The 27,810-nt window shown below is 28.2% G+C and overlaps 1 protein-coding gene across 16 annotated transcripts in view; it reads right to left on the bottom strand.

Moving 5' to 3' along the window:
- LOC145286048 (spectrin alpha chain-like) overlaps nucleotides 1-27,810 on the bottom strand; it is a 132,536-nt gene that overhangs the window by 100,474 nt on the left and 4,252 nt on the right. For 14 of the 16 annotated variants that reach the window (XM_080134683.1, XM_080134695.1, XM_080134693.1 and 11 more), the window contains exons 2-4: nucleotides 4,789-5,043; nucleotides 3,335-3,460; nucleotides 548-688 (exon numbers count right to left, since the gene is read on the bottom strand). In XM_080134683.1, the coding sequence (XP_079990809.1) occupies nucleotides 548-688; nucleotides 3,335-3,460; nucleotides 4,789-5,034 (513 nt within the window). In that variant the 5' untranslated portion in view covers nucleotides 5,035-5,043. Of the gene's footprint in view, nucleotides 1-547; nucleotides 689-3,334; nucleotides 3,461-4,788; nucleotides 5,044-11,312; nucleotides 11,719-22,069; nucleotides 22,365-27,810 lie in introns of those variants that run through there. The other 2 variants (XM_080134681.1, XM_080134682.1) reach the window with 2 other exon arrangements.

Consider the following 27,810-nt stretch of genomic DNA (forward strand, 5'->3'; position numbering starts at 1 on the left):
ATCATGTACTAGATGCAGACTCACAAAGAGTGTGAATAATCTATAGGATTTCCTCCTAACAATTGCTGCATGGTTCTTTACCACAATTTCCTGTTGCCAATGGTAATTGGTCAGTGAATTCTAAGGATTCTCTGGGGCAATGTCTTGATAAATGTTTGAAGATTCTATACACAATAGATTCTATAGATGAAGATTCTATACACAATTCCATATCTTTGCTCTCTGGAGCAAAATCAATTTCATCATCATATTAAAAGTCCTGCTTTTGAGGCTTGACAAGTACGAAGAATACTAGATATGTTTTAGCTGATGGATGCCAACTCACACTTGACCAATACAGGATTTTATACAATTGTTGGCACCATTCTGTTTACAAATGATGCTGTTCAAGTGGAAACATGTTCTATATTTCAAAACATTATTTTCACTTCAAAAATAAAAAGCATTTTCATAACATGGTATCTGGGTAAGTTAAAGCACACCATATAAATAAGAGTTAATCTTGTAAAAAGATATGAAAAAAATTAATAATGAAAACATTAAATACCTTGTCGTTAATCCAAAACATGACCTCATCACACTCTCGCATGAACTGGACAAGGCGCAAGGCCTGCTGCAGCTTCAGACCCTTCTCTGATAACTTGGAGATTAGAAGTTGCCATAACTCATGCAGTTTGTCGAGACGCTCCTACAGAGAAAAAAAAAGAATTTACCAATCATTTTAAATGAATTCCTTCCTTTTATATTGTTTTTTCTTAGTTAAAACCATACACATTAATCTTTCTCACGAGATACCTCTTCCATTTAAAAAATGTACTTATCTAAGACATTAAACTATTAGTATCTAAAATTAATTTACTGATCTTATTAAAAAAATGTAAAATTACGTCAAATTTTGTTATATCTCCTGAAACTGAACATCCAAAATCAATTAGGACAGAGTCTATATTTTGTTAACACATTCCTAATGAAATGAGTTTTGAAGAACATGAGTAGATTTGATAAAAGAGAACAAAAAATTAAAAATCGAATTTGTTTTTATTTTTATGAAGATTTCATGAGTAAAATCTTTTTTTATTAAGAATAATAAAATAGATTATCTGCTCTGAGAAGGAGGAACATGAATTTAAAGTTTAATCAACCAAATTTAGAGAAACCTTAAATGTTATTTAGAGTATTTTTTAAGTTATAGGAATTTATTTTAAAAAATAACTTTTTTTTTTAATAAGCAGAGTTATTTCCCTTGGAAATTTCTATTATGATCTTTTTTTAAAACATGTTTATTAATTACCGGATGATTCGGTGGCTATCTTATGAAAGCATGCAAAGTATTACTAAAACTACTGCCAAGAATACATGTAACAAAATACTACGTTTTGCAATCGAGATTCAATTCCACCAATCTTATAAAGGGACACAATTTAATGAAAACCAACAACTCCAGATGTCCCATTTCCACTGGCATGATATTTATTTTTTTAATCTTTGCATGAGACCTCAGTTCAATTGAGAACCTATCCAAATTGAAATTTGAAAATATCATCCGAAATCATCAACTTTCTGATTGTAAAAACTATAATTAGATCGAGAAGAAAAATTTTGCGGAATTTTTAATTTTGATTTCAAATGATGTATTTTCAAATAAGTTTTCATTATAATACCTTTACTTCATATATCATTTTAAAGAGTGTTTTGCTTTATTTAACAGTTTTGTCTTTTCAGAATGTTGAATACAAAATGGAAAAAAGCAAATTCACACAATTTTCTTATTTCAATTCAAGCTAGGCTAAAAAGTTGCTGAAACAGTTTGTGATATCAACGAAGCACTTGTCCCAGGAACCACAACTAAACACACAGCACAATGGTGGTTTCAGGAATTTTGTGGCGGCGATGAGTATTGAAGATTATCCGCATAGTAGTCAGCTATCAGATTTTAACAACAATCAATTGAGAACTTTAGTCGAAGCCAATCCACATACAACTGTTTGAGAATTTGCTTTGTATACAACAATTTCCAACCACTTGAGATTGGAAAGACAAAAAACACTTAATAAATGGGTGCCTCACAAACTGAACAGCAACCAAAAGAAATGTCATTATGAAGTGTCATCTTCCCTTCTTTTATGCAGCAACCCATTTCTTGACTAGATTGTGAAAAGTGCGTTCTTGATGACAACCGACGACACAGTTCAGTGGTTAGATGCTGACGAAGCTCCATGACCCTTCCCAAAACCAAAGTTGCACCAAAAGAAGGTCATGCTGACTGTTTTATGATCTGCGAACGGTCTCATCTATTACAGATTTTTGAATGCAGGTGAAATCATTACGGCACGGAAGTACTATCAACAAATGGATGAAATGCATCAGAAACTTTGACAACAACACCTATCATTAGTCAACAGAAAAGGCCCTATCCTCATCCATGACACTACCTGACCACACGTTGCTAAACTGACCCTACAAAAGTTGAACGAATTGGATTACAAAATTCTGCCTCATCTGCCATACTCTCAGGACTTCTCACCTACTGACTACCACTTTTTCAAGAATCTTGATAACTTTCTGCATGAGAAATGCTTCAAAAACCTAAGCAATATCAAAAACGCCTTCAGTGACTTCATTGCCACCAGAACACAAGATTTTTACTGGCATAAATACACTTGTTTTGTGTTGGCAAAAGTGTGTTGATTCTGATAATGCTTATTTCGATCAATAAATTTTTGTTTGAGCCGAGATATGTTCATCTGAATTTAAAAGTTAAAAATTGCAAGAACTTTCTTGTTAACCTGATAGTTTCATTTGAGAACTCTGCTCTATCTTTAGCTTTTTGGATTGGATAATTAGTGCATGTTTTGGACCAACACTATAACAGAAGACTGGATAATACTAAACATCTCAATGAAAACTTCATACCTGCATCTATGGCATTTATATAATTGGAGTCCAAGAATTGCAACTCTAACACTGAGTGCACTCATAATCTGAGCAGGGCACTGTATCGAGCGAGGCACCACTATTCGGCTATGAAACTTCTAATAGACAGACAAGACGATGCTGATTCAAAGAGATCTTCAATTAAGTGAAATTAATCTTGCATTTAATATTATCCTGGATTTTTGTTTTGATATATCTTCGGTGGATGGAAGTACTCCTTTAGCAAAGATGAGTGCAGGTTTAAAAAGCTATACAAAATATATTGAGATAATTCATAAGATCTCTTAGAAGAAAGTAAAGAAAGATACATTGGAAGAATTAAATCTGATGCTAACGGAAGACCCAGTAAATAAAAAATCCATTTAAGAATACTTGCAGAAAAGGTCCTGTATAAACTTACCTGAATAGTTTTGGAGGCAAAATGTTCTTGGGCAATCATTTCCTTACCAATGTTATCTAGGCTGACAATGGCATTGGAATGGGCTGCAACTTCAGCTTCAAAGGCTTGATGTTTTTGGATTTTAGCCTGAAGGAAAGAAAGAAAAATGAAAAAAAAAAAAAAAAATACAAATTCTGTCAGTTAATGAGACAAGAAAACTCAACAAAAAGTAAATTTTTATCGATATTCAAAACCATTACAATAATACAGAATTATTTTCAATTATAAAAACAAAACAGAATATTGTTTACTAAGTTTTAAAATGCTAATAAAGTGAATCTGTATAATTAGCATATACATGCTTGTGCAAACATTATCACCTTCCACACAAATTTAAAACATGAGATTGCCCAACCACCATTGATGAAATCCAATACAAAAATGTAATTGAAAATTAACTGGTGTTGTTAAGGTTAGATATAGATTTTACTCATTTTAAAATAAATTGTTTCAAAATCAAATTCCATTGCCTCAGTAATTTAAATACTCTTTGTATTTTTTCTCCAAATCATATTTTTGCTAGATTGGAAGGATTATATAAAAAATTTATTTTGCTTTATTTAAATAATTTCTACTGCTATTGTAATGTTTACCTATTCATTTTTTTTAATCATTGTTTATGTTTGAATGTTTTGAAACATGATTTAAATTATAAATCTGTGACATCATGCCAAAGCTATAATTTATTTTTATTAAAATAATGTTTTAAACTTTATAAGAAAGTAAAAATGGGTCAGTTGATAGAACCTCAGACTGAAGATTTCAAGATTTGTTTCCAGTAATTCTTTGCTTGATGCGGATTTATTATTTACCATATTTTCCATTTCTAAAAGTAGTTAAAACCTGATATTTAAAAATGAGATAAATTCCACAATGTATTTTTACAAATTCTGACAGATAGGTGGACAAACTCTATTTCTACAAGAAGAATATTGATTGCAATGGTTTAAAGTGATAAGGTGTTTGGAAATAGTGTTGAACAATGTATTTATTACATCTTAAAAAATTGTGACTGATGGGCAAACAAAATCTATAAAAGATGTAATTTTAATACACATTTAATGTTAAAAGTTTAAATAAAGCAAAAGTGACATTCATCTTATTCAAAAATAAGAATTAATTGATAATTTTTATAACAATGTTATTTTAAAAAGAGACATTCGTTTGTTTAAAAGAATATTTAGTTGACAATGATAATTATTTTAAGGATGAATAAAAAAACAATTATTTTCTTAATATTATTAAACCTTACAAAGTTATTATTTCAAATGAAATATTATCATTAACAGTTAATCATATAGATTAAGAAAAGCAAACATAGAATTTCTACTGGGTTCCATGAGTAAAATATTGCAATCACCAAGACACATAGCAATCTATTTTTTCCAAAGTAAAAAATTCCAGCATTGGCTTACCTGCAAATTGGTAGGATCTTTGTAATTCTCATCGGAAGCTGTTTGTAGCTTTTCATAAATCCAGCTTTCCAATTCATCTGCATCTCTCTTGAAAAATTGGTAACGTCTTGAGTCCTCAAGACGTTCCCTACGATCCTTACAAGCATGCTTGAAACCGCCATAGCGACCAAGGACTTCTTCACGTCGTGTTTGAATGTCCTCCGCTGTCTCCAAAATCTTTACTTCTCTTGGCTGAACGTCGGTCATTTTGCTTTACTGGAAAATAAAAGATTAAAATGATAATTATTAGAAAAGGAACACATGGTAAAATAAGATTAAATTGTAAATTTCAAAATTTTAAAAACAGTGATGCTGATAGGTTGGTAACTACATAGACCTAAAGAAAGTGTGTTTTGTTTTTACTGACAATATCTCAAACCTTGTAGTATGATGTATTATATAAAGAAAATTTCCATAATCATAATGGCAAATATTTAAAATTATCTCATCTATTTTAATAAGATAATTTTACTATGATAATAATTAAATACATAATTTTATATTAATGCATTTGTGGAATATATTATATTTTGTTTTATGTACAGTGCATATGTTGGGAGAAAGGTAAAATGCTTTAATGATATTGTAATTAATGATTAACTTGATCAAAATCTTTATTCAAAATTTTTTTAATGATTTCAAAATGAAAACTTACATTACTAAGTTAGTTTACATACCGGAAGATAAATCATCACTTAATAAAGTATAAAGATGAATAATCATGTTTGTATAAAAATATGAAAGTGCCAGCTGTAAAGAGAGATAAACTTAAATGAGCTTTTAAAGGGATTCATAACAGGTTGAAAATGGGGCACTGAAAGGGATTAAAAAAGCTACTATCAATCGAGTATGTTCAAAAAATTATATTATGTCATACATTAGATAACTTAATTTTTTGCCAATTAGTGATTGGGCAATTAATAAAAAAAAAAAAAATTTCATTTTCTGATAAAAAAATTATAAAAATGTCAAACCTTTTTCCCTAGAGACATTTTTAGAATATATATAGCAAAGCAAACCAACCCTTACAAGTTTTTTTAAAACTAAAATTTACGACAGAATATACACTAATTTTTGCTTTCATTGGTAACACATACATGCTTCAATTTCCCGTATAATTGGCACGTTTATAGCTTGCATATGGAAAAACAAACAGAGGAATGCATTATAATCAAATAAATTAAAAAAACAATCCAGACAAAAATACTATTTTTTATTACAAATTACAATTACAAGCAGGGTGCAAATTCATTATAGTTACAGATTTTTTGCATTCATTAGCAGTTCTAATGTGTCCATTTCAATAGAAACTGAATCAAGTATAGTCATTACCATATGAAATCTATTGTCATAAAAATTGAGATGACAATGTTTATGCAAGCACAAATTCATGCATATGTATGTTGACATGACTTTCCTTCTTAGTTATGACACAATACAATTGTTTAACTGTTTATTTGTATTCATTTTATTTCTATTCATTTTATTTTTCATTCTAATCCAACTTATATTTTAGTTATTAAGCAGCTTTTGCACCCAATTTTCGCTTAATCTTACCAATTTTGGAAAAATTTAGATTTAATTCTATAAAATAGTACCTTCCTTCCAATGTTTGTGTATAGACACTATTATTTACAACCTCCTAATCCCAAAAAGTAAGAACAGAAATTTTCTTGAAAGTGCATTGCTGTGAGGATGCTCTTTCTTAGTTATGAAATATGATGGTGTAAATATTCATTATTATTCATAATTTCAATAATTAAAGAACACCTTAATACTTATAGACAGTAAAAAAATGGATCATATGGGATTCATAGTTGAGAGCAGGAAGTTTTTAGGTTCTTCCCTAGACAATACTGGTGTGTGTATTTCACAAGTAATATATTTTAAATAAGCCATTACACTAACATTATTGTGGGTTGCTTTCTTTATTTGTATAATTGCATGATTAGTTTGTGTATGTTTTAATTAAATGCATCTGGGGACTTATCTAATGTTCTTCTACATAGCATAGTGATAAAATTAATGATATTTATAAAATGACATTTTATAAATATTTACACATTTTTGGGTTAACCTACTGAAATTAAAATCGCACAAACAAAAATAATTTTTGTAAAATATATACAGAATTTTGTAGTTTTATTAGGTAAAATGTTTGTTTACTTTCTATTTAACTATCAATAAAAAAAAATTATGTTTTAAATAAAACAACAAAAAAAATGGATTTATTATAAGTGATAACTTAATATTCTCCATGATGGTTAAAAAGGGGTGGGGGGGCATATTAAGTTTCAGGTCAGCAATGATAAGATGATTGTTTAGCAAATAATTTATAAGTTAAACAAAATAAGCATTTTCAAGTTTCTCCTGATCAGCTAATTGAAAAATTAATAGATGTTGTGATAATTAGAAAAATTACTTCAGATAAAATGATTCCTTATAAAATAATTTTTATATTATAGATCATATGAAAAATATTTTTCATATAATTTAAATGAAATTATTTTTTCAATTATATTAAAAGAATTTGAAAGTCATCAATGAAAAACTGAGTATATATACATGGACACTAAATTTCTGTAAATATATTTAAAAAATGTTGCTTTTTTTATATACATAATCCAAAATAATATTCAATGTGAAAATTTTTTTTAAATCTTGAATATATTAACAGGTTTTTAATATTCAGCAGAGACAGCATTATATTAATTTGGGAAATTGATGGAATTGTAAGTTTGGAGCAGTCACGGTTAATATAAGTGATACTTTAGCTTTGAAAATTTCATTGCCTAACCACATTCCTCACCTATACGTGTCATCTAATGGTAGCTTTGTTGGAAGCACACCTGCCGTTTTCACAGCTGTGGAATTATGTTAGGAATTCAATTATTAGTAATACAGTAATGTTTGCTTTGAAAAGAAATGTAAAACATATTGATTTAGAAATTTGTATTCACAAAAAAATATAGCATTAAAACATTGTTAAAATTTTGAATGTAGTTTAACAAATTAGAATCTAATTAAAAACTTGTATAAAAAAATTACTTTTTTCAAAGAAAACTTTAGTTTTGTAATAAAAATTACAGAACTCAGCAGAAGTATTCATTTTGAGGAGACAATTTTCAAACTTTTTTCATATCAATTTAATGTTTTTTTGTTATACTTAAAGATTTGATTTTTAAAAAGTTAATAATCCTGAAATAAGCATACACACGAGTTGTTCCTTTATGCTCACAAATTCCTAGGATTTTGGCATCAAATATCATAACTATATTTCGAGACTCCACTACCTACGATATTTGTTCAGATAAATATATTTCATTATTATCATCATGTGGTCGGTGTTCACTCTTGATACCAAGAAAAAAGGAAATAGATTATAGTTTATTTCATAGAAATTCAAAAAATAAAAAGAATAGCAATTAAGACATTTAGGATTTCAAGCAGGTATGCACAGAAGTTCCTCATTGACACTTGGTTTCCCCAAGTGTTCCTCAAAGAGGTTAAATGTACAGAAAGTTATTTCAATTAATGTTACTTAAAGCCTTTTCTGTCAAATTAATGCTGATTGCATCTTTTGGACTCGCCAAAAAAATAATAAAAAATAAAAAAGGGTCATATTGCATTATCAGCAGAGTGCAAAGAGAAATAGAGTTGCTCATTTAATCAGGGGTAATGCCAGGTTTTCTTGCTAATAATATTATGCAAGTGAAAAAAAAATGTAGGTAGCAAGAATTTCTTTGCACTTTTCATCAGCAAAACAAATCTATTTAAAATAGTAAACAAGAATTTTTCTTTCTCTCTCCACAAGCAAGTTGGTTTATTCAAAGATTTTCGCAAACAAATCTGTATTAATGATGCACCACACCAGAAACCATCATAAATTGACTTGACTATGAGCACCTTTACACTTTAGGAAATACCTAGAGTTGTTCTTGGCCTGCAAAGTCAACAGGACATCTAAAGAAACTTCCTGATGTTGCGAATATAGGTTTTTATAAATTTGATGGTTGAAAAAGATTTTGTACAAATTTTTTAAAAAATTTTATATTGTCAAATGTTGAATTGTGTATTCATTGAATAAATGAATGCATTATTAAAAGATGTAAATATAAAAAAAAAACATTTAGATTTGTTTCCTTTCCATTCAAGCAGTTTAGCTGCTTTGACTTTCGGAAACAAATCAAATTGTTGGCTAAAAATGTTTTATCCATCTTAAATGGCTAAAAGCACATAGGTCATGCTGACATTAGAATTTTGAAAGCTAGATGTTGGCAGAATCTGTTAAATATTTGGATGTTAACCAAAACGGATGATCTTACTGATACAAAAATCAGATCTCTTTATGGTACAAGTATCAATAAAAAGGAGTGAAAGTAATCAAACACTTTTTGTAAGAAAGCCAAATTAGAAAGCAGATAATAGTCATGTGTCTACCTACATTAATCTACAACAAAAAGGATGATAATAAACAATATTTGACTATAAAAGCAGATTAGGGTAAGTTTGTATTAAAAAATAAAACCTATTCAACATTTTTTTTTCTATAAGTAATATTAATTCAAACCTTAAACCATATTTACTTGTGGAAATAGCACTTATTCCTTGGTTTGATTATTTTTAAAATAAACGCATACAGAAATTTAGCTGTAGTGTATTTGTAGTGAAAATGAAATTCAAGTAACTAATATCATTATATTCTAATTCATAAAATAATATACAATGTAATGTTCATAAACACAGTCTGTTTGTGGAAGACTAATATATATATATATATATATATATATATATATATATATATTGGTCATCCACAGTTAATTTTGCTATATCACAGCTAGACAAGTTTTGAATGGAACCCGGCTATTTTCACAGTAGATAGACATCTTGCTCATTACACAATACCATAAGCTTACTACAATAAGTGAGATCTAAGTGCTTATATTAAGCATTTTTAGCAGCTTAGAGTGCTCTATTCTTTTACAAAGAAATATGCATTACTACAAATGGTCACTGGTAACGTCCCTTATTAAAGTGCTCAATCTATGATCAGGGGGAGGGGGGATTTTAATCTTTCGAATATTAAACAGGAAAAAAGAAATGAATCCTATGTTTGGTTATTTCATCTTTAAATCAGTCTGACAAAACAAAACTTTTAAACGAATAGTTTATAAATAATTATTAATTTAGGTTGCAAGTGCTTGTCTATTTTTTAATAAATAAAACCAATCTTCCAAAATTGAAACAGAACTAAATTAAGATATCAGGTCTTTGACAAAGAGCTCAAAATTTTTTAAGATACAACAATAAATTATATTTAGCATAACATTTTACTGCAGTTTCATGGCACTATCAGTCCTCAGCTGGATACCAATTGATCTTTAATGTCCATCATCACTTGAAGCTTAAATGACAATCATAAATTGTGTTTGGTATCCAATCCTTCGTTTTAATAATGTTAAGATGGCTGCCCTTTAATATCATTGACGCACTATTTATAAATAATTACATATTTTTTTAGAATAATTTAAAAGATGAAATATATGATTCATTTTTCTGTTTGGAAATTTTATCAAGAAATGAGTATGTATATAAAATAAAAGGGAAAATTATATATATATCACATTTTTTTTTGTTTTTCAAGAATTAAAATGGAAAAAATTTCTCTGCTCTAACAAAACATTATGGCCAAATTGAAGGAAGGTGGAAGAAAAGCTATGCAATGTTCACAATTAGACGTAATCTTTAAGTTCCAAGATGATTATAAAAAATTTAAACACTTTCACAAAAACTAAAAAGTAAAACTATAAAAACATAAAATGAGTGCACATAACATGAACAGAATTATTTTTACACAATTCTTTCAAGTGTCTCTTATGATGTAATACAACTTGACTAACCTGACGGGATAATTAGAAGGGTTTCTTCAATAATAAAATACCTTGAATATAGAGCATTTAGTTTCCTTTGAATTAGAAACAGTTTTTATTTAATTACTACAATAATTAGCCTTAAAAAATAGAGAAAATAAAGTTGAAATAAACGATAAAATCATTTACAAATGGCTGAACAAAAAATTTTACTGAAATAATTAGACATGAGAATTTTGTCACAGCCAAGAATAGAAGTTCGCTTGACCCATTCCACTAAGAGTCACCTTGAAAGTCAATAAAGTTTTCATCAACGTTTAATATTAAAGCAAAGAAATAAAAAACATTGTTGGTAAATTCAAAGAGTGTGACCAACACAAGAGGTATAAACAAGCTTTTCTAACCGGGAAAACTAAGATCAGAGTCTAAACAACAATTTGACATTTATGTCTAAAAAAAGAAAATAACATTGACACAACGATCAGAAAGATTAACATGCAAGTATCATTTCGATTCACACTCTTGCACAGGTGTATATGGACATAATAAGCAGCAAGAATTAAGCACAAATTAAAAATAGTTTTCTTAGAAAAGGTAATAAATCCCACAACGTACCTCCTCGTTTCTTGAGAGTCAAAAGGTAGAGAAAGAGGCAGTAGAGACCGTAATAGATGAGGTAGGCCAAAATAAGGCTTAAAATTAAAACGGCAAATACATCAGGATACTGATTTAAGAAGGGACATTTAAACATGGGCAATTAATTTAGTAACAGGAAAATAAGGTTGCCTGCATTAATTGAATGGGGTCTAGTATGAATCAAGCAACTTAGCAAGTTTGCTAGTGATGGCTGTACAGCCCATATCATCTAGCACCAGTTATATCCGATCAATACATTGCTAGCCAGTGCTAACGTCACTGCTTGTTCCTTAGCAACAACCTGATGTCAGACATAATCAACAATGAGGAAGCTGCAGTAACTACCAATTCTAGATGAACAACTGTTCAGAAATTGCATTCCACCAGAGACAGCGGCAGTGGCAAGACCTGATAGCGGTTTTAAGGAGAGAGAGACAGAAAGAGGGAGGGAGGCAATCAATAATGTTGCAACAGAATAGAGTTGCTGCTGCAGATGAAAACATCTTTGAAAACAGCATTGAATAGAAAAGAAAACTCAATGCCAACCACGTAATTATAATTTCAGATATATGATACAGTTATGACCAAAATATTAAATATATATAAAAAAAAAATAATACTACTTTAGTATAATTTATTCCAGAAAACAAAGACATTGGGAATGCATTACACAAGGAAAAGAAGAATTAAAAGCAAGCAAAGACGAAAGTGGATTTCATTTAATATTTTAATTTTCATATTATGTAAACTGAACACAGTATTTAGATAATTCTAAATCCTAAAATGAGCAAAAAATTTTTTAAAAAAAACAGAATTAGCCATGTCACTACTGAAAAAGATTTTTATTCATTATTCTAATTCAAAAAGAAAATGGCTTATTTCACAGCTAATATTTTAAAATGGCTAATGAGTGTCTCTTTCAACCAACAATCAAAGTAGTGATAGGATTCAAGTGCAATTAAACAGAAAAATATATATTCAATTCCTTACCTTTGTAAAAAGAAACCATTGAATGTTTAGTTTAATTATCATATTCCACTTGAATTCCTCTTACTTGTCTGACAAACATTTGATCAAATGAGTTACTAAAATTAATTCACTTTTAATAATTTGTAAATTAGAATCCTCAAATTTAAATCTTCATGTAATTAAATATTTTATAATGGTCAGAAATTATAATTAATCAGCCATAATCAAATTTAAAACAATTAAAAATATATAATAATCCAGTTAATTTGTTAGAAGACAAAAAGATTTTTCCAACATTTTATTGCTTGTGGAGCTTAAAGTTCCAGCTATCATTTTATTTTACAATTCAGGAGATAATTTCAACTATTTCATTAAAAATATAATCTCTATTTTATAAAAATATAATCTATATTTTATAATCTAAATTAAGCACTGCAATATAACAAGAAATCATTCAAACAAATAAACATAAAAAACATGGAATACAAAATGATTTACAAGGATGCAATAATCTCAAATTAGCTTGAAAATGTTATGAAACAGTTTAAGAATAAAACACTAAAAGATGTCAGCTGGTAAACATTTGACATAAATTAAAAGGAAAATAATCCTCTTTTTTAATTCAAGATTATCATTCTACAATTGCTTTTGAGCAAGTGATTAGTCACCCAATTGCATAGGAATCCGTTTTATCATAAGAGAGAAAAGTATGACAGTTGAGGTATTGTAAGCAGTTTTTTTTAATGTAAAGGTCTAAAAGTTAAGACATTCACTATATTTTTTTAAATATGAGATTTTTTTTTCTAACAGTTTTCAAATAATGCGCAATAAACTAATGCAGAAATAACTTGTCATGAATTCTCTCCCTTGCAGAAATTCTTAAGAAAAGCAATTAGAAGTGTATGGGTGGGGGGATTTTCTTTCCACACATTCCAATCATGTATAATTTACCCTTATGTTATGTTCAGATATCTAAGTTATAAGAAACTTATGTTATGTTCAGATATCTAAGTTATAAGAAACTTATGTTATGTTCAGATATCTGAACATAACATAAGTTTCTTTCTTTTAATTTAATTCCTTATCCTTCTCAGAAATTAATAAAATGGTGTTTTTTTTTGTTATTATTTTATGAAACTGCTGCAAATGTAAACTTGTCTAAAAGTCACCAGTCAATATTGAAGGAATACTTTATATCAAAACAAATTGTTTAAATCAAAATACATTTTCAGAAAAATGTTAAAGAAAATGCAAAATATTATTGTATTTGTATTTACACTATCAATTTGAGTTTCATAAAAATAAGCTTCCATTACAGCTCTAAGAAATATCATTAAATGTAAATACAAAATGAATATTGAACTGATGCTTTTTATTAAGAACATCATTCTAAAAACAATTCATCATATACCAAACTATTTAATTAAAACAGTAAAAAGAATATTATTCACAGATGTTTCGAAAATAATTAGCACTAAAAAGATTTTAATAAAAAAAAAAGATTCAAAATAATGTTACTACTGAACACATTATTTTAAATCAGAAAAATTTATGACTATTAGGTACCTCCAAAGTACACCATAGATTTATTCCCTCAATATGTAACTTGAATACAATATAATTTTTGTACCATTTAAAAGAAACTTACAACAAACTAATAATTTTAGAAAATTTTTTCAGCAAATGAAAATAATGTAAATGCGAGACTAAAATCGTGTTTACTTTATCAATACCTTAAAGCAACGTTCATATGTGTTAGTGATTTTGAAAACGAAGACATAGCAGTGTTTAATAAATCTAGCAAAAATCAACTAATGGTCAGATTTACATGAAATTTTATATGCTAATTCGCTTTTGAATTAATTTATATTTAAAATACAGTTTTTGTAAAATATATGAGACCAAATATTTTTTGTTGTGTTCACCTCCCCATATTTCGTTTTACGAAATCTGAACAAAATATATCAGAATTGAGCAAAATTTCAACAGGCAATAAAGCTGAAGAGTTTTAAAAAATTTAAATATTATATTTTATGCATATATGTTCTTTTTTCTACTTATTGAGTTTGTAAATAGAAATGAATTTAATTGTATAATGTTTTGTAAAAAAAAATTTTTTAATGCTATTTTTCAATAATATATAATATAATCAATTGAACTGAAAAAATTTAAAAATTAATTACTTTTTAAGATTTAAATTCGATAATGCTGAACAATCAGTTTTGAGTAACGGTTTCACAATAGTTTTTAAAATATCAAATAATATCAAATGACTATTGCCAATTGTAAAATATCAAAATCAACACAAATTAAAAAATTATTGTAAAAATATGATTTATTTGATACTATTTCGGTTTATATCACCCCAAATATTGAAACCCATAATGGTTAAGTTATGTATATGTTAGTCATAATGTAAATCTTATTAATACTTTAGATGTATGACTTCACACACTTATTGTATAAGAAAAAAATATTAGCCTGGCAGACAAATATCTAAATATTTTACAATAATAAATTTGTATTTTTTTAATGCATATAATATTTGTGTAAATATCAAAATCTAACAAAAAATTAGCAAAAAGATATTACTTTCATTATACATTTTTAGTGCTTTTGACCATCTGCCCCTCCCCCCTCCGTAATGCACCATGAGGAAGCTTCACATGCCTCCCCGCAGTGACAGTCCACAATACATTGTAGTCTACTTTGCACTGTAGAGAACCTACTGTTGATTTTTATAAAATTATCTGTAATAATAATAGCTTCACTTCAAGTTTAAAATGCAAAAGTTCCATGGTTCAATTGTGCTCTAAACAGAAATATTCATTTCGAACACCTGTTTTATGAAAGAATCTACAGTTGATTTTATAGGTGCCTGCTTGTGCGGTGATAAAACTTCTCAAATGCACTTGTGATGTTAGGTTGCATAAAAATGTTAACATGGTCAAAATCGAACTTCCTTCTTTAATTAGATTTTTGCGGTTATCAATTTTCAATACTTATGAGATGCATTCCAATACAAAATCTACATAAGAACACTTCCAAACACACCAAGTACCTTTGAGTGAAATTTCAAAGAAAAAAAAAAAAAAAAAAAAAAGACCCAACCATTTGAGTCTATAGGGAATAAACTCACAAAGTTCCTTTTATTTATATATATATATATATATATATATATATATATATATATATATATATATATATAGAGAGAGAGAGAGAGAGAGAGAGAGAGAGAATAAGTTAAGATAATGAGTAAAGTTATATAAGAAATTTATTACATTATCAAGTCAATAAGGGTTACAGAAAGAGAAATAAGGAAGAAACCTCTTTAGGCCATGGCATTTCAAAGCTAAATGCTATTTGTCAGAAGAGGAAAAAAGCCAACATTATGCAAATGTAAAAGTAAAAAGACAACACCAACTTTGAAAGCATTCAGATAAGAAATGGAAAAAATTATTAGGAGAGGGGGATAATATGATGGGAATAAAAGAGAGAAAAGACAAATATATATATATAATGTTCTATTTAATAATTAGTAAATTTATTAATTCTAAGTATGTATACACAACTTAGAATTAATAAATTTACTAATTATTAAATAGAACTTTTTGGTAGAAAATTCATAAATTAATTAAAATTGTTAGTACAAATAGTTGGGCTTAATGACTTTGTTTGATAAAAATTCAATATGGCGTAATGGAAAAATACAATGGTAACTGCAGCTTCTCTTCCAATTTTCGGATTTTTACCATGTCAAATCACATTTCAATTCCTTTTGACGGATTGTTGCTATTTTTTCTGATGCGTTAAGGGCATAATAGATTCACTGATTGATATAATAATTAAGTGATTGATTTTGTGCTACGAAACAGATACTGTCAAGAATTGTATAAGTCAACTGAATTACAGGAATAAATTATAAGATGGTCAACATCATGAATTTTGGAATATAACTTTTTGTCATTTATTCTATATATTGCTCTGTAATCATATGGAGCTTCTTATTTTAGGATTGATATATAAGAAAATATATTTCTACATATGTGGTTTCATTAAATACTTTTACATGCAAAATCCAACCCCGCATTTTGCTAATTCCTGCCCTCTGATGAGAAGGAGAGTATTTCTTCGAAACTCCGCGGATTAAGAACTATCCACTTATCTTGTGCTTCCTTTTTAAAATTAAATATGTTTTTAACTCTTTTTCAAGATGTTTTTTAACATGTTTTATTAATCATTTGTCCATATTATAAGCTCTATTTCCTTTTCGGTTTTATTGAGCTTTTACATCTGGTTGAGATTACTTTACTTGTAAATATTAACTCTTTAATATTTATAATATATTTTAAGTTTACCATTTTGATTACCTTGGTAAACTTATTGTAATTTTTATTTATATATATATATATATATATATATATATACTAACAAAGATACCCGTGCTTCGCAAGATCTTTGCTGTACGCTCGGGTACTCGCTTTGTGAATATCCTTGCAATAAGTGGATGTTGTAAGAGCAACTATTTCTGAAGGTGCTTAAAATTTTTAACTACCTCCTGAAGAGACTGAAATCCAACTATGAACTTTAAAGCAAATAGATTATATCAAAGTTGACACATTGTTACACATAAAATTGAAACAACTACAAAGAATCACAATGGTTAACATTTGTTTAATTGGTTGGGAGGATGGGGGTGGAGAAGGGTTATCAGATTCAAATTCACAAAGAAGTTGACTGGCGCATGGTGGCGACCCCCCCAATTTGGTGTTCACCATCCCTAGGTGGGGAGTTTATGAACTAAATGTAACTGACTTTGAAAAATAGTGTGCACCATCCCTAAGTCAGAGACCATCATCATGTCAGGTTTGGTCATGATCGGTCCAGAAGTGTGGGCTGTAGGAGAGTATATATACATAACCTATGACCTTAACCTTGGAAAATGGTGTGTATGTAAGGGGACCATCATCATCCCAGATTTGGTCATGATCGGTCCAATGGCGTGGGTTTTAGAAAAGTTGTACACACAAACACGAACACTACTACTTTATAGGAATAAGAAAATAAAATAAGACAAACATATACATACACAATTGCTTCATATAAAATGTCAAAGCATCCTTTTGATCAATTTTAAACAAGATTTAAAAATTCTTCAAATTTTTTTAAATCAATAGAAGAGGAAACTTCAATCTATGTTTTTCCATGGTTTTAGAACTCAAATAACAGCTTTATGAAGTTTTAGAAATGTTTATTTCATAATACAGAAAACAGTCATTTTAACATAATAGTTTTCTGTCAATGTACTTAATTCAGTAGCAATTGAACATTCCAATCAAAAGTTGATTTTTTTTTCTTTTTTACATGACCCCAAAATGTGTTAATCTCAAATCTCTTAAGTGATTTATTTTTGGTCAAGATAAAAACCAAATTATGAGTAAAGAGGATCAGGGAAAAAAAGCTAAGTTAATACTTTCAAATGCCCAAGATTAATAAGAGCTTAGTTCCAATTAACAAGGATTTCATTTTTAAGAGTTTGTCATAAAACACTCAAGTAAATGCTTACAGATTATTAGTTATTTTAATATATTCCCAGGCTATATTTTCTTATAATAATAACCAGAGAGAATTTGCATCAAAACCATTTTCAGTAAAAATTTACTTTTTGTACTAACACAATTACAATTCAAATGTAAGTCGAGTTTACTTTTGTAAATTCCAGAACACTAAGTACTTATGGAATAGTAACAAAGTTGAAATTTTTTAATGTTCATTAAATACAACACCAAAATTCTGTGCACAAATTTAATAGCTCTAAAAATCACATCATAGATTAGTAATCTATAATATAAATGGCAAAATGTGTGTGTGTGTGTGTGTGTGTGTGTGCGCGCGCCAAAAACTTTCGACACATGCAACAGATCCTGACCAGATCGGTATTGTTTTTTCAAGCTCGATCTTTCGGATGACAAATATTGAAAAATTGGCCAAAAATATTAATTCCTTCATCCTCCACTGGGAAGTTTTTTACAAGGAGGGGGCCAGTTTTTGCATCAACATTTTCGCAAAGTAATCGTCTCGGTTGGATTGACTACGCTTAATTTAAATGCTTGGGACTTCCGGTCATGCCATGGAGACATTGGCTAAGACGTCACACTTTTTTTAACCTTTTTTTCTTCTTTCGCGTTACAGGCTCGAGCACTTGCCTGCCACCACTTTTTTATTTTTTTTGTAAAACCTCTCTCCACCCGGCCTGCCTACTGTTGTTTTGACCCCCCACCCCCACCCCTGGGGTTCATTACCACACCCAGGCAACACCAGGCACCTCCTACTACTACCAGTTTTTTTTTGTAACCCCCCCCCCCCTGTGGGGTTCCTTATTACACCACCTCTTCCCACCCGGGCACCCGTTCACGTTACGGGTTCCTATCACTTTTTTTTTTTTAACACCTCTTTCCAACCAAACTGCCTACTGTTATTTTGATTTTCCCCTCCCCGTTACTACCACTTTTTTTTTTTTTTTTTTAATCCCTTATGGGGTTCCTTATCACACCTCCACACACCCGGGCAACGCCGGGGAACCCCGCTAGTGTATTTTAAAAGATAAAACCATTTTAAGGAATTTGTCCAGTTATTTGAAAGATAACTAGTAGGAATTTTTGTTGAAAATGCTAACAAGTTCTTAAAGACTTGTTTTATAAAAATAAAAAAATTTAAAAAAGAGAACATATCAAATGAATATAGCTTGAATAATCAGTTACAAATTCATGATCCTTTCAACTGAGAATTGAGACAAAATACAAATAAGAAATGGAACAATCTAAGTAAACCTGTACATTTTTTATTGTACACTTAAATCTTGAATAAACTTTAAGATTAAAATTTTTTTTTTAATTTTAATATAATTAAAACTATATATTTACAACACCAATTCGTTAATTTGAGTTTTGTATATTTCTATTAAAAATAAAAAAAAATGGTTTTCATGTTAGCATTCTTTAGACAATTTTGGTATTTGATTTCTTTCTGAAAAATACTTCAAGTAGGTATTTGTTTTTTCTCCATCCCCACTTCATTAGACCCCTCAACTATGAGCATCACATACACAGTGAAGGCATCTCATCTAAAACGAGCATCAGTAAGGCATCCAGAATTTTGTCATCATACATGATAAAAAGAAATTTTTATTGTTCCATCATCTTAAGCTTTCTTCAAATTCATTTTACATTGATTAAAACAAAACTAGTTAGAAGAGGTTTTAAAAATATAGCAAAAACTAAGCTAAACTATTAAATCAATATTTAAACAACTTTAGAAAGAAATATACATTTCAACATTTTCCAACAATTACTTCAAATTAAAATCCTTTCTTCAATTGAAAACAGAACATCTAAAAAGGTTTTATTTAAACTTCATTATGTTCAGTTTTTTGTTGTGTATCTTCACGGTGGTAGCTAAGTGTAGACTTAAACATAAATGCAAATTTGTAAATGGCTTTGAGTGAAGAGTGTGAAGGTGGGGGAGGGATCATTTGAAATTTTCTTAACTAATTAAGAAATAAAGTAAAGAGAAAAACGGGAGGAACTAAGTGAATCATTCTAAGTACTTTTGCTCAACAAGTGATCAACAATCAAAATTAGAAACTACAAATAGAGGGCAATTGTTAGGCTAAATTGATGATCTCAGAAGACAAATGACCAATTTCAAAAGAGGATAATATATACAAAGGAGATCACCTAGTATGTGATTATAACAAGTTAAAGACTTAGAGAAAATTTCAAATTTCAGCAAACCTAAACATTTCCGTACTTGGCACATGTGGCACTTATTTAAGTGGAGTTTAGGTTTTACAGTACTTGGTTTGATATTTTAAGAAACTAAGTTTCAAATGCCCTAACCTAAATTTTTCTGTAAAACTACAATATTAGTAACAAATTTAAAAACATTTCACAATATTAGAAACTAATAGGTCAATCCATGGTTTTCAGTATTCTTTGAAAGAAATTTTAACAAAATAGCAAAAAAAAAAAAAAATATTTCAACTTTCAAATATCTTCATTTTCACTAAAATAAATGGTAGGATATTGACTAGTTTACTTTTCTATGGTAAGTTTATATGGCTAACTTTTATTAGTGACTTGTTAACATAATTTAATTCATGTATTAAGGATGTTTAATACAACACACACACACACACACACACACACACTAGGCTAGGTGAATTTTGGAGGCAGCCAATTGGACAAGTCATGATAGTAGGAGGCTGATACATTAAAGACTCACAGAAAATATGTCTAATTCATCAATTGTGTAAAATTTTAAATTGAAATTTTCCAATTCTTTCATATTATTACTCTCTTTTCTTGATAAGTAGATCAAAGTATAATGATTTTTGTAATTTAAAAATATAAAAATTTGTTGTATAAAAGGTCTTAGAAATAAAGAAAATGCTTATGGAATGTAATACTTTCTCTATTTAATAAAAGTAAACTTTTGAGATTTATTACCAAAATAGCACATTTTTTATGCATAGTATTGAACAAGAAGAAAATTAAGGTTTGGCTCATTTTTTATGAGGTTTTCTCAGATGATAAAACCAATGTAAAAATTTCAGGAATGTAACATTCGGTGTCAATCTTAATTTTAGTCAATCGCAACTCATTTGTTCAGAGTTGATAACCAAATAGTGTAAAATCTAATCTAATATACGCACACAATTTAGCACCAAAAATACTTTCCATAATAGAATATATGCCTTAACATTCATTAAATGTCATTGTAATATAAAATTAGAAATAGTATCAATATTACTATAAGAATACTAAAAATATTTACATATTTAAAATTGTTTCAATGTCTCATTAAAAGCAAATATTCAAAACAAATTTACAAATAAAATCGACAATATTCAATATCATCTCGACTTCTTATCAGAACAATTAAAGAAAAAAAATTTCAATGTAAAAGCAGCTGACCCAATCTAAAAGATGCCAAGTTAGGGTGTGGCCATTCAAAGTAAAAAAATATTTCAAAAGCATTTGTTCAATTAAGATTTCTTGTTTTGTTAACTTTAAATATTGTTTAACAAGTTGTCTTGATTCACAAATTAATATCATTTATTTTGTAAAAACACTTCAATAATTAGTGAATGATGTAATAATGATATATAGGATTTTTCATAGAAAAATATTAACATATTTCACAACTTAAAATAATTTTATGTCCATAATGTATTATTTAAAATAAATTTCTGAAATGTTATTAAATAGTAAATGTAAAATTTTATTGAATATTAAATGTAATATGAAACTGTTGAAATGTTAATTTCAGAAAAAAAAGTATACAACGGTTGGAAAATGTTCAGCTGATATGCTGGTAAGTTGAGACAATCCAAAAATAAGTTGCAAGTAACAACCTTCAACATTCCTGAAAGAGGCATATGAAGAAGGCACACAAGGGAATCTAAGGAGCTAATGTTCAGTTTTACAGTAATTCCTTATTAATCATAGTTTAGTAAACCAATAAATTATAAACAAGAAAACATTCAAGAATTACATGAAAAAAGAAAAACTTCAAAATGCTTAAACGAGTAAATAATTAAAAAACAGTTTTTCAATTGGCAAGATTACAAATATTTGGAAAATTAAAACGAACTGAGAAAAAAAAACGTAACTTGATTATTAACTTTGATAACCATTTAAGGAAACGGATGGTTTTAAGGCTGATAAGAGAAAAAAAAAAGATGAAGAATAAGAATTTATCAATACCGTGGATGAATTGCAATATTATGTCCAATTGGGAAGAGAGAGAAAGAGAAAGTCTTTATGCAGAACTGCAACACCAGATTGAAAGGGGATGATTGGATGCGTGCCAACACTAACAATGTTTTCTCTCCTCGAAAGAGTGGAAGCAAATGATGAGGATGCTTACTCTCTTCTCAAGTGGTATAAAGGGCGTGCACAGCAGCTACAACCCAACAAGTGACTAATAATAAACGAGGTCAGTAGTAAAAAGAAATACTACCACCTCCCATAGGAATAGTATAGCAGTATTCATCAGAATAGTTAGAGGAAAAAAGTCACTTTTTTCTTTTTTTTTTTTTTGCATAATTGAGGCCAGGAGAAGGGGGATAAGTTACACATTTTTTTATACTTTATATTTATTGTATCCACCTCTTGCCAAATTACTTCGGCAATTGGTAGATGTTTTTTTTAGGAAAAAAGTTTCCACAAAACTTGAACGGTTCTTTTTTTTGTTGTTTTTTTTTTTAGTTTTGCTTTTAGAGAAAAGGATAGAATATTTTGCTTTTTCTTTTACCCTCCCCCTCCACGCGTAAAATGTTTCAAACTCACAAAATGAAATTCACGATAATTTTAATTACATTATAAATGAAAAAAAAAAAATCATAAAAATTATTTCTTTCAATCTATTTTAAAATGTTGAATAAAAATGTTAAAAATTAAATTGCCTCATGTTTAAGAAGAGGGATACGTGTGATGTGCATGGATTTTTTAAAGTATAAAACTAAAAGTTTATGAGAAATGGAAGAAGGGAGAAAGGTTTTCATAATTTCTGGAAATGGAGTTTGAAAAAATATTTTTAATTAGAAATAGGGAATATAATATAATTTAGCAGATATTTTGTTAAACCAATAAAACTGATCGTTTCTTTCAATATTATTCAATTTACAACGTAATCTCCAGCAACTTTGTGTCAGCATCTTCCAACAAGCAGTATGAATACTGCCATATAATTAATTCAAATGCTGCCTTCCACCCTTTCTCATGTTAAGAATGGCTTTCTAAATAGATCTTCTGATAGCTGATTGGCTAATCACTTCGCCAGCTTTCAGCTGCTTATGTAATCTGCAGAAAGTTGCCAGATATCGAGTCAGACTGGATAAGTACTGTTATTTTCTTTCAGAATAGTGTTTCAAATTGTTTTATAAGGGAGCTAACTGTAAAGATATATTTCTAAGCATGCAGCAAATATATTATTGTTCATATAAAAATCCAAGCACCACAGAAAGAATTGATTTTCGCGTTGTTTACTCCAGACAATCGTTTTTAAAAAATAATTAAAATGTTTTAACTAAATATAAATGTCAAATTGTTTCGGTAAATGTGCACTGAATCGCCCCACCCTCCAATTTTCTTTTAGACAATTATGTGAACATTTGGAAAAACTTCACAGAAAAACAAAATTATGGCAATCAGAGTTTCTTTATTCATGTAATCAGCAGCTCAAAATTGTATATTTTTAAGATCATGGCATGCTGAACGTATAAGCGTTCAAATCAATTTGGCTTTCGTTAAGAGTTACACTTTATTTACAAAGCCATTTGGCAAAAGTGATGTCAAACAAGTTTTAAGCTACGGATGACCAAGCTTGTGTTTTTTTTTTAAGTAAATATAAAAATAGAAGTTTTATTCAAACAGGCTATTTGAACTTTTATAACAAAATTATAACTTTTATAATAAAAATATGTTTATGCACGGTTTTCTTTGATCAAACATTAGGTGCCAGTAATTTTTTCCCCACATCAAGCATAAAAATAGAGCTGTTATAAAAAATATTTATGAACTATTTTTTAACCCGATAATATGTTTAATCAAACAAAAAACAGTTCATGAATACTTTTTTTATAACAGTTATAGTTTTATGTTTGATATAAAAAAAATTACCAACACCTCTGATGTGTGATTAAAAAAAAACAGTTCATAAGCATATTTATATTATCAAGAATATAATTTTGTTAGAAATGTTCAAATAAAGATTGAATAAAACTTCGGTAATTTTTTATATTAGGTCCACCTCCACAATTTTCTTTAAAATGACTTTTATAGACTATGCTGAATAAGAAAATCTCATTTAAATTTTGCAGAGATAAGTAGCTTTTAAGACCTTAAAAGTTGGAACGGAAAATGGTAAAGAAGTCTTTAGTGAATTATATAAAAATTTATTTTAAAAAATTAAAATTTAAATTGGATGAGCAAGTTCTTTCATTTTATCTTAACCATTCTTAGGGAATGTCCACCTTGCATTTTGCCAGGAAGAATTTATGTCACCTAATTTAAAAGGTGTGTTTTTCTATTTCATACATAAGACTAAATTAATTTTTTATGCCAATACATTCAGCAGGTCTTAATTTAAAACAAAAATACAACTTTTGAGCTACTGCATATCGCCTTTCTGATAAAATTACATGATCATTACAAATATTTTAGAATTTAGAGTAGAGTATCAATTTCGTATACAAATTTAACATAAAACGATCCCCCATCTCTGAATCATTCTAACTTTAAGGGCAGTTAACTATTTTTACTACTAACCCCAAGCCAAATGGTAAAAATTGTAAAAGCATATGCAATCAATCACCTAAAAAAAAAAAAAAAAAAAAAAAAAGGTAGATCACCCACAAAAAAAATAAATAAAAACCCGAACAATGTACAATATCCTACAGGTAAAAAAAATTTTAAAACTGGTTTAACTGCCCTAAAGCCCTAAAACGATAGAATGGCTCAGAAATGGGGCATCATTTTACATTAAATTTCTATACAAATCTGACTACTCATTCTAATTTATTTCCTTCTTTACACAAAGTTTTTCAGAGTGCACACATGTAATCATTAAAAAAAAAAAAAAACTGTTAATCTATAATAATATTGTTTACTTATCAGATCTTCTATTTAGAATGATCTTAATCTTTTTATCTTTTCTTTCATTATTTTTAAATTTATTCTATATAAAATGATCTCGATTTTTTCCTTGTCTCTAGTTTCAATAGGAAATTAACTGAACACTTCCAAAACAAATCTTTCATTCTCACCACTTCTTAAAGTGTATTTTGCATACTTATGCATATATTTCATCCCTGTTTAACAATTACATTTATTCCAAACAAAATGACTCGCTCAAATACATATTCTCACAAAGAGAGTAGCAAACGCTTTCACTCTCTATCCATTTAGTCCTCCCATTCACTTCATGTCACTACCAGATTTTCTACAACCCTTCTTCTTTTCAAATGAACAGATGTCCACATTTGCTCTATTCAACTATAAAAAAAATAATATAGCGAAATATTAGTACTGCACTTAAACTCTTTCATACATTTATTAGCACAGATGCATCGTTTACATGGATCCTCAAGAAATAACGTATTTTCCAAAACTCACTTCATGAAATAATTTTGCCTACTTTTATAATAAAAAAGTAATACATTTCCTTTTATTTTAGTATTTTAACACTTTAAACAATTTCCATATAACCGATAATTCAAGAGATTATTAAGAATAACGACTTAAATTTTCCTATTCGTCGCGATTTCTTTATCATGCCGTGACACAATGTTTAATTCGATGTCTGTTTTTTGGGGGGTTTTTTTTTACAATTTACAAAATAAAACATCAACTTGTTTTATAGATTCTAAGCTTCATTTTTTTCTCGCATGGCCCTTTTAAGAGAAAATCTGCTGCAATTGAAACAAAAATTCTAATTACATTCAATTTTCGTTTCTATTAGTACACGAGAGTTATTCATTTAACTCTTCGTTCAGTTATGAATCCTACACTGAGGCAATTTTATTTTTGTCCCAATAATTAAAATTTTCTATTAAAAAACAAAAAAAAATGCGTTATTTTTTTTTACGATGTTACCCACCGTCGTTTAACCCCTAAAAAATGAAAATCTACTTTTGCCTAATACGTTTAAAAGACCTTTAAAAATAATAAGAAATTCTGGAAAAAAAAAAACCAAATAAATAAAATAAAGTAACTGAGATTTTAGAGCGGGAGACCATTTTCCTATATAAATTTAACGTAAAATGAGCGTTTTTGTTAGAGGTTAAACGACGCTGGTCAAGTAAAAAAAAAAAAAAAAAAATACCAAAAACACCCTATTATACTAAAAATGATTTGATATTTTATAATACAAAAGTATTTCAGTTAATTAGGTACGGGCAAAATGAATGCCGATGCTCAAAATGTATAAACATTTTGACCCCTCCCCTTACTTAAAAAAATCACCAAAAATCAGGAAATTAACCAATTTTAATGAAATTTTCAGTATTTATCAAATAATGATCGCGGAATATAAAAAATTAATTATTTTTTATTTAAATCTGAGTGGAAATGTATTATTTTGCTTAAACAAAAAATACCTTTACTAGAGTTATAATTTTCAGTAATAAAAAAAAAAACGCAATTTATTTTTGCTTTTTTTTATATATATATATATAAAGCATCGTAATTTGTAACAAAAAAAAATAATAATTTTTACAGGAACATTACAAAAAAAGCCCCTAAAGTCTGTATTAATGAATTCGATATAACTCGAAGAAAAATTAATTTCTTGAACTACCGATATTACCATTGAATTAAGCATTGTTTATTTAATATTTTCACACAAAAAATTATAATAGCAAAAATATTTTTTTTTTTTTTTAATGACAGATTTTGCATAATTTTTATATGCAAGATTTTAATAATTTCCTTGCTCGCAAGCATGTAAAATTTTCGGCGTAACATAATTTTTATATAATCTCGAAAATAATTAAAAAAAAAAAAAATTTTAAAACAGGAACATAAACAATAATTAAATTAAAAAATGATAAAAATTGATACAAACGTTCAGAATAGAAATGTATGGATGCACGTCTGGGGGAAAAAAAATCTGACACCCCTACCTCCTTTTACTATCATGACTTCATTTTGAAAGAGCGTTTTGATTGGCTGAAATTTTGGGCCTCCTTATAATCGTGTTTACATTTTTTTTAGTCTGTTGCGTTTTTGGCGAACGGTAAATTAAACAAGGTGTTTTTTTTTTTATTATTTAATTAAATATCTTAGGACTTTACTAATTATCTTTGAAATAGACCCAGAAAACTAATATTTATCTTTTAAAGGATTTTTACAATGAATTTATTCAACTTCAAAATTTAGCTGAATTGAGTAGCTCGCCGTGAAAACATTTTTCGTAACTTTTTTTTTTTTTTTTTTTTTTTCATGTGTACAAATATTTTTTTTGTTTAGGAAATTAACTTTAGTTCTTAATCTTTCAAATACAATCAAAAAGTAGTCGGAAACCTACAAAACAATTATGATAAATCGGCTTTCAAAACTAGGTCCCCCTATTTTTGTCCGCACCTATCAGCTTAAAAACATGATAATTCTGTAGTTTTAAACATGTTGATTATTCTCTCCTTCATAGAATCTCTTGAATTAAGCTCCTTTTTCAGCAACGCTGGGACAGAAGTAACTAGTTAACAAATAACTTGCTACAAATTATTTTTTTTTGTTGTTTCTTTACTTTAAATGTCTAAATTGCAAGTCTATTTTAGACAATTTGCCTCTTCCAGTATTGTTTTGTTTGTTTTTTTCCAAAAGAAAAAAAGGATTAAAAGAAAAAAAAAAAAAAAAAAAAAAAAGGTGTGTGACTAACAAATAAAAATAAATTTTGGTATCCAAAAAATGAAAAAGTAATATAACTTCGTCGTCGGTTTTCTGAA

Source organism: Euprymna scolopes, chromosome 10 (assembly GCF_053919585.1).
Source record: "Euprymna scolopes isolate OS-2025 chromosome 10, ASM5391958v1, whole genome shotgun sequence".
NCBI classification, from domain to species: Eukaryota; Metazoa; Mollusca; class Cephalopoda; order Sepiida; family Sepiolidae; genus Euprymna; species Euprymna scolopes.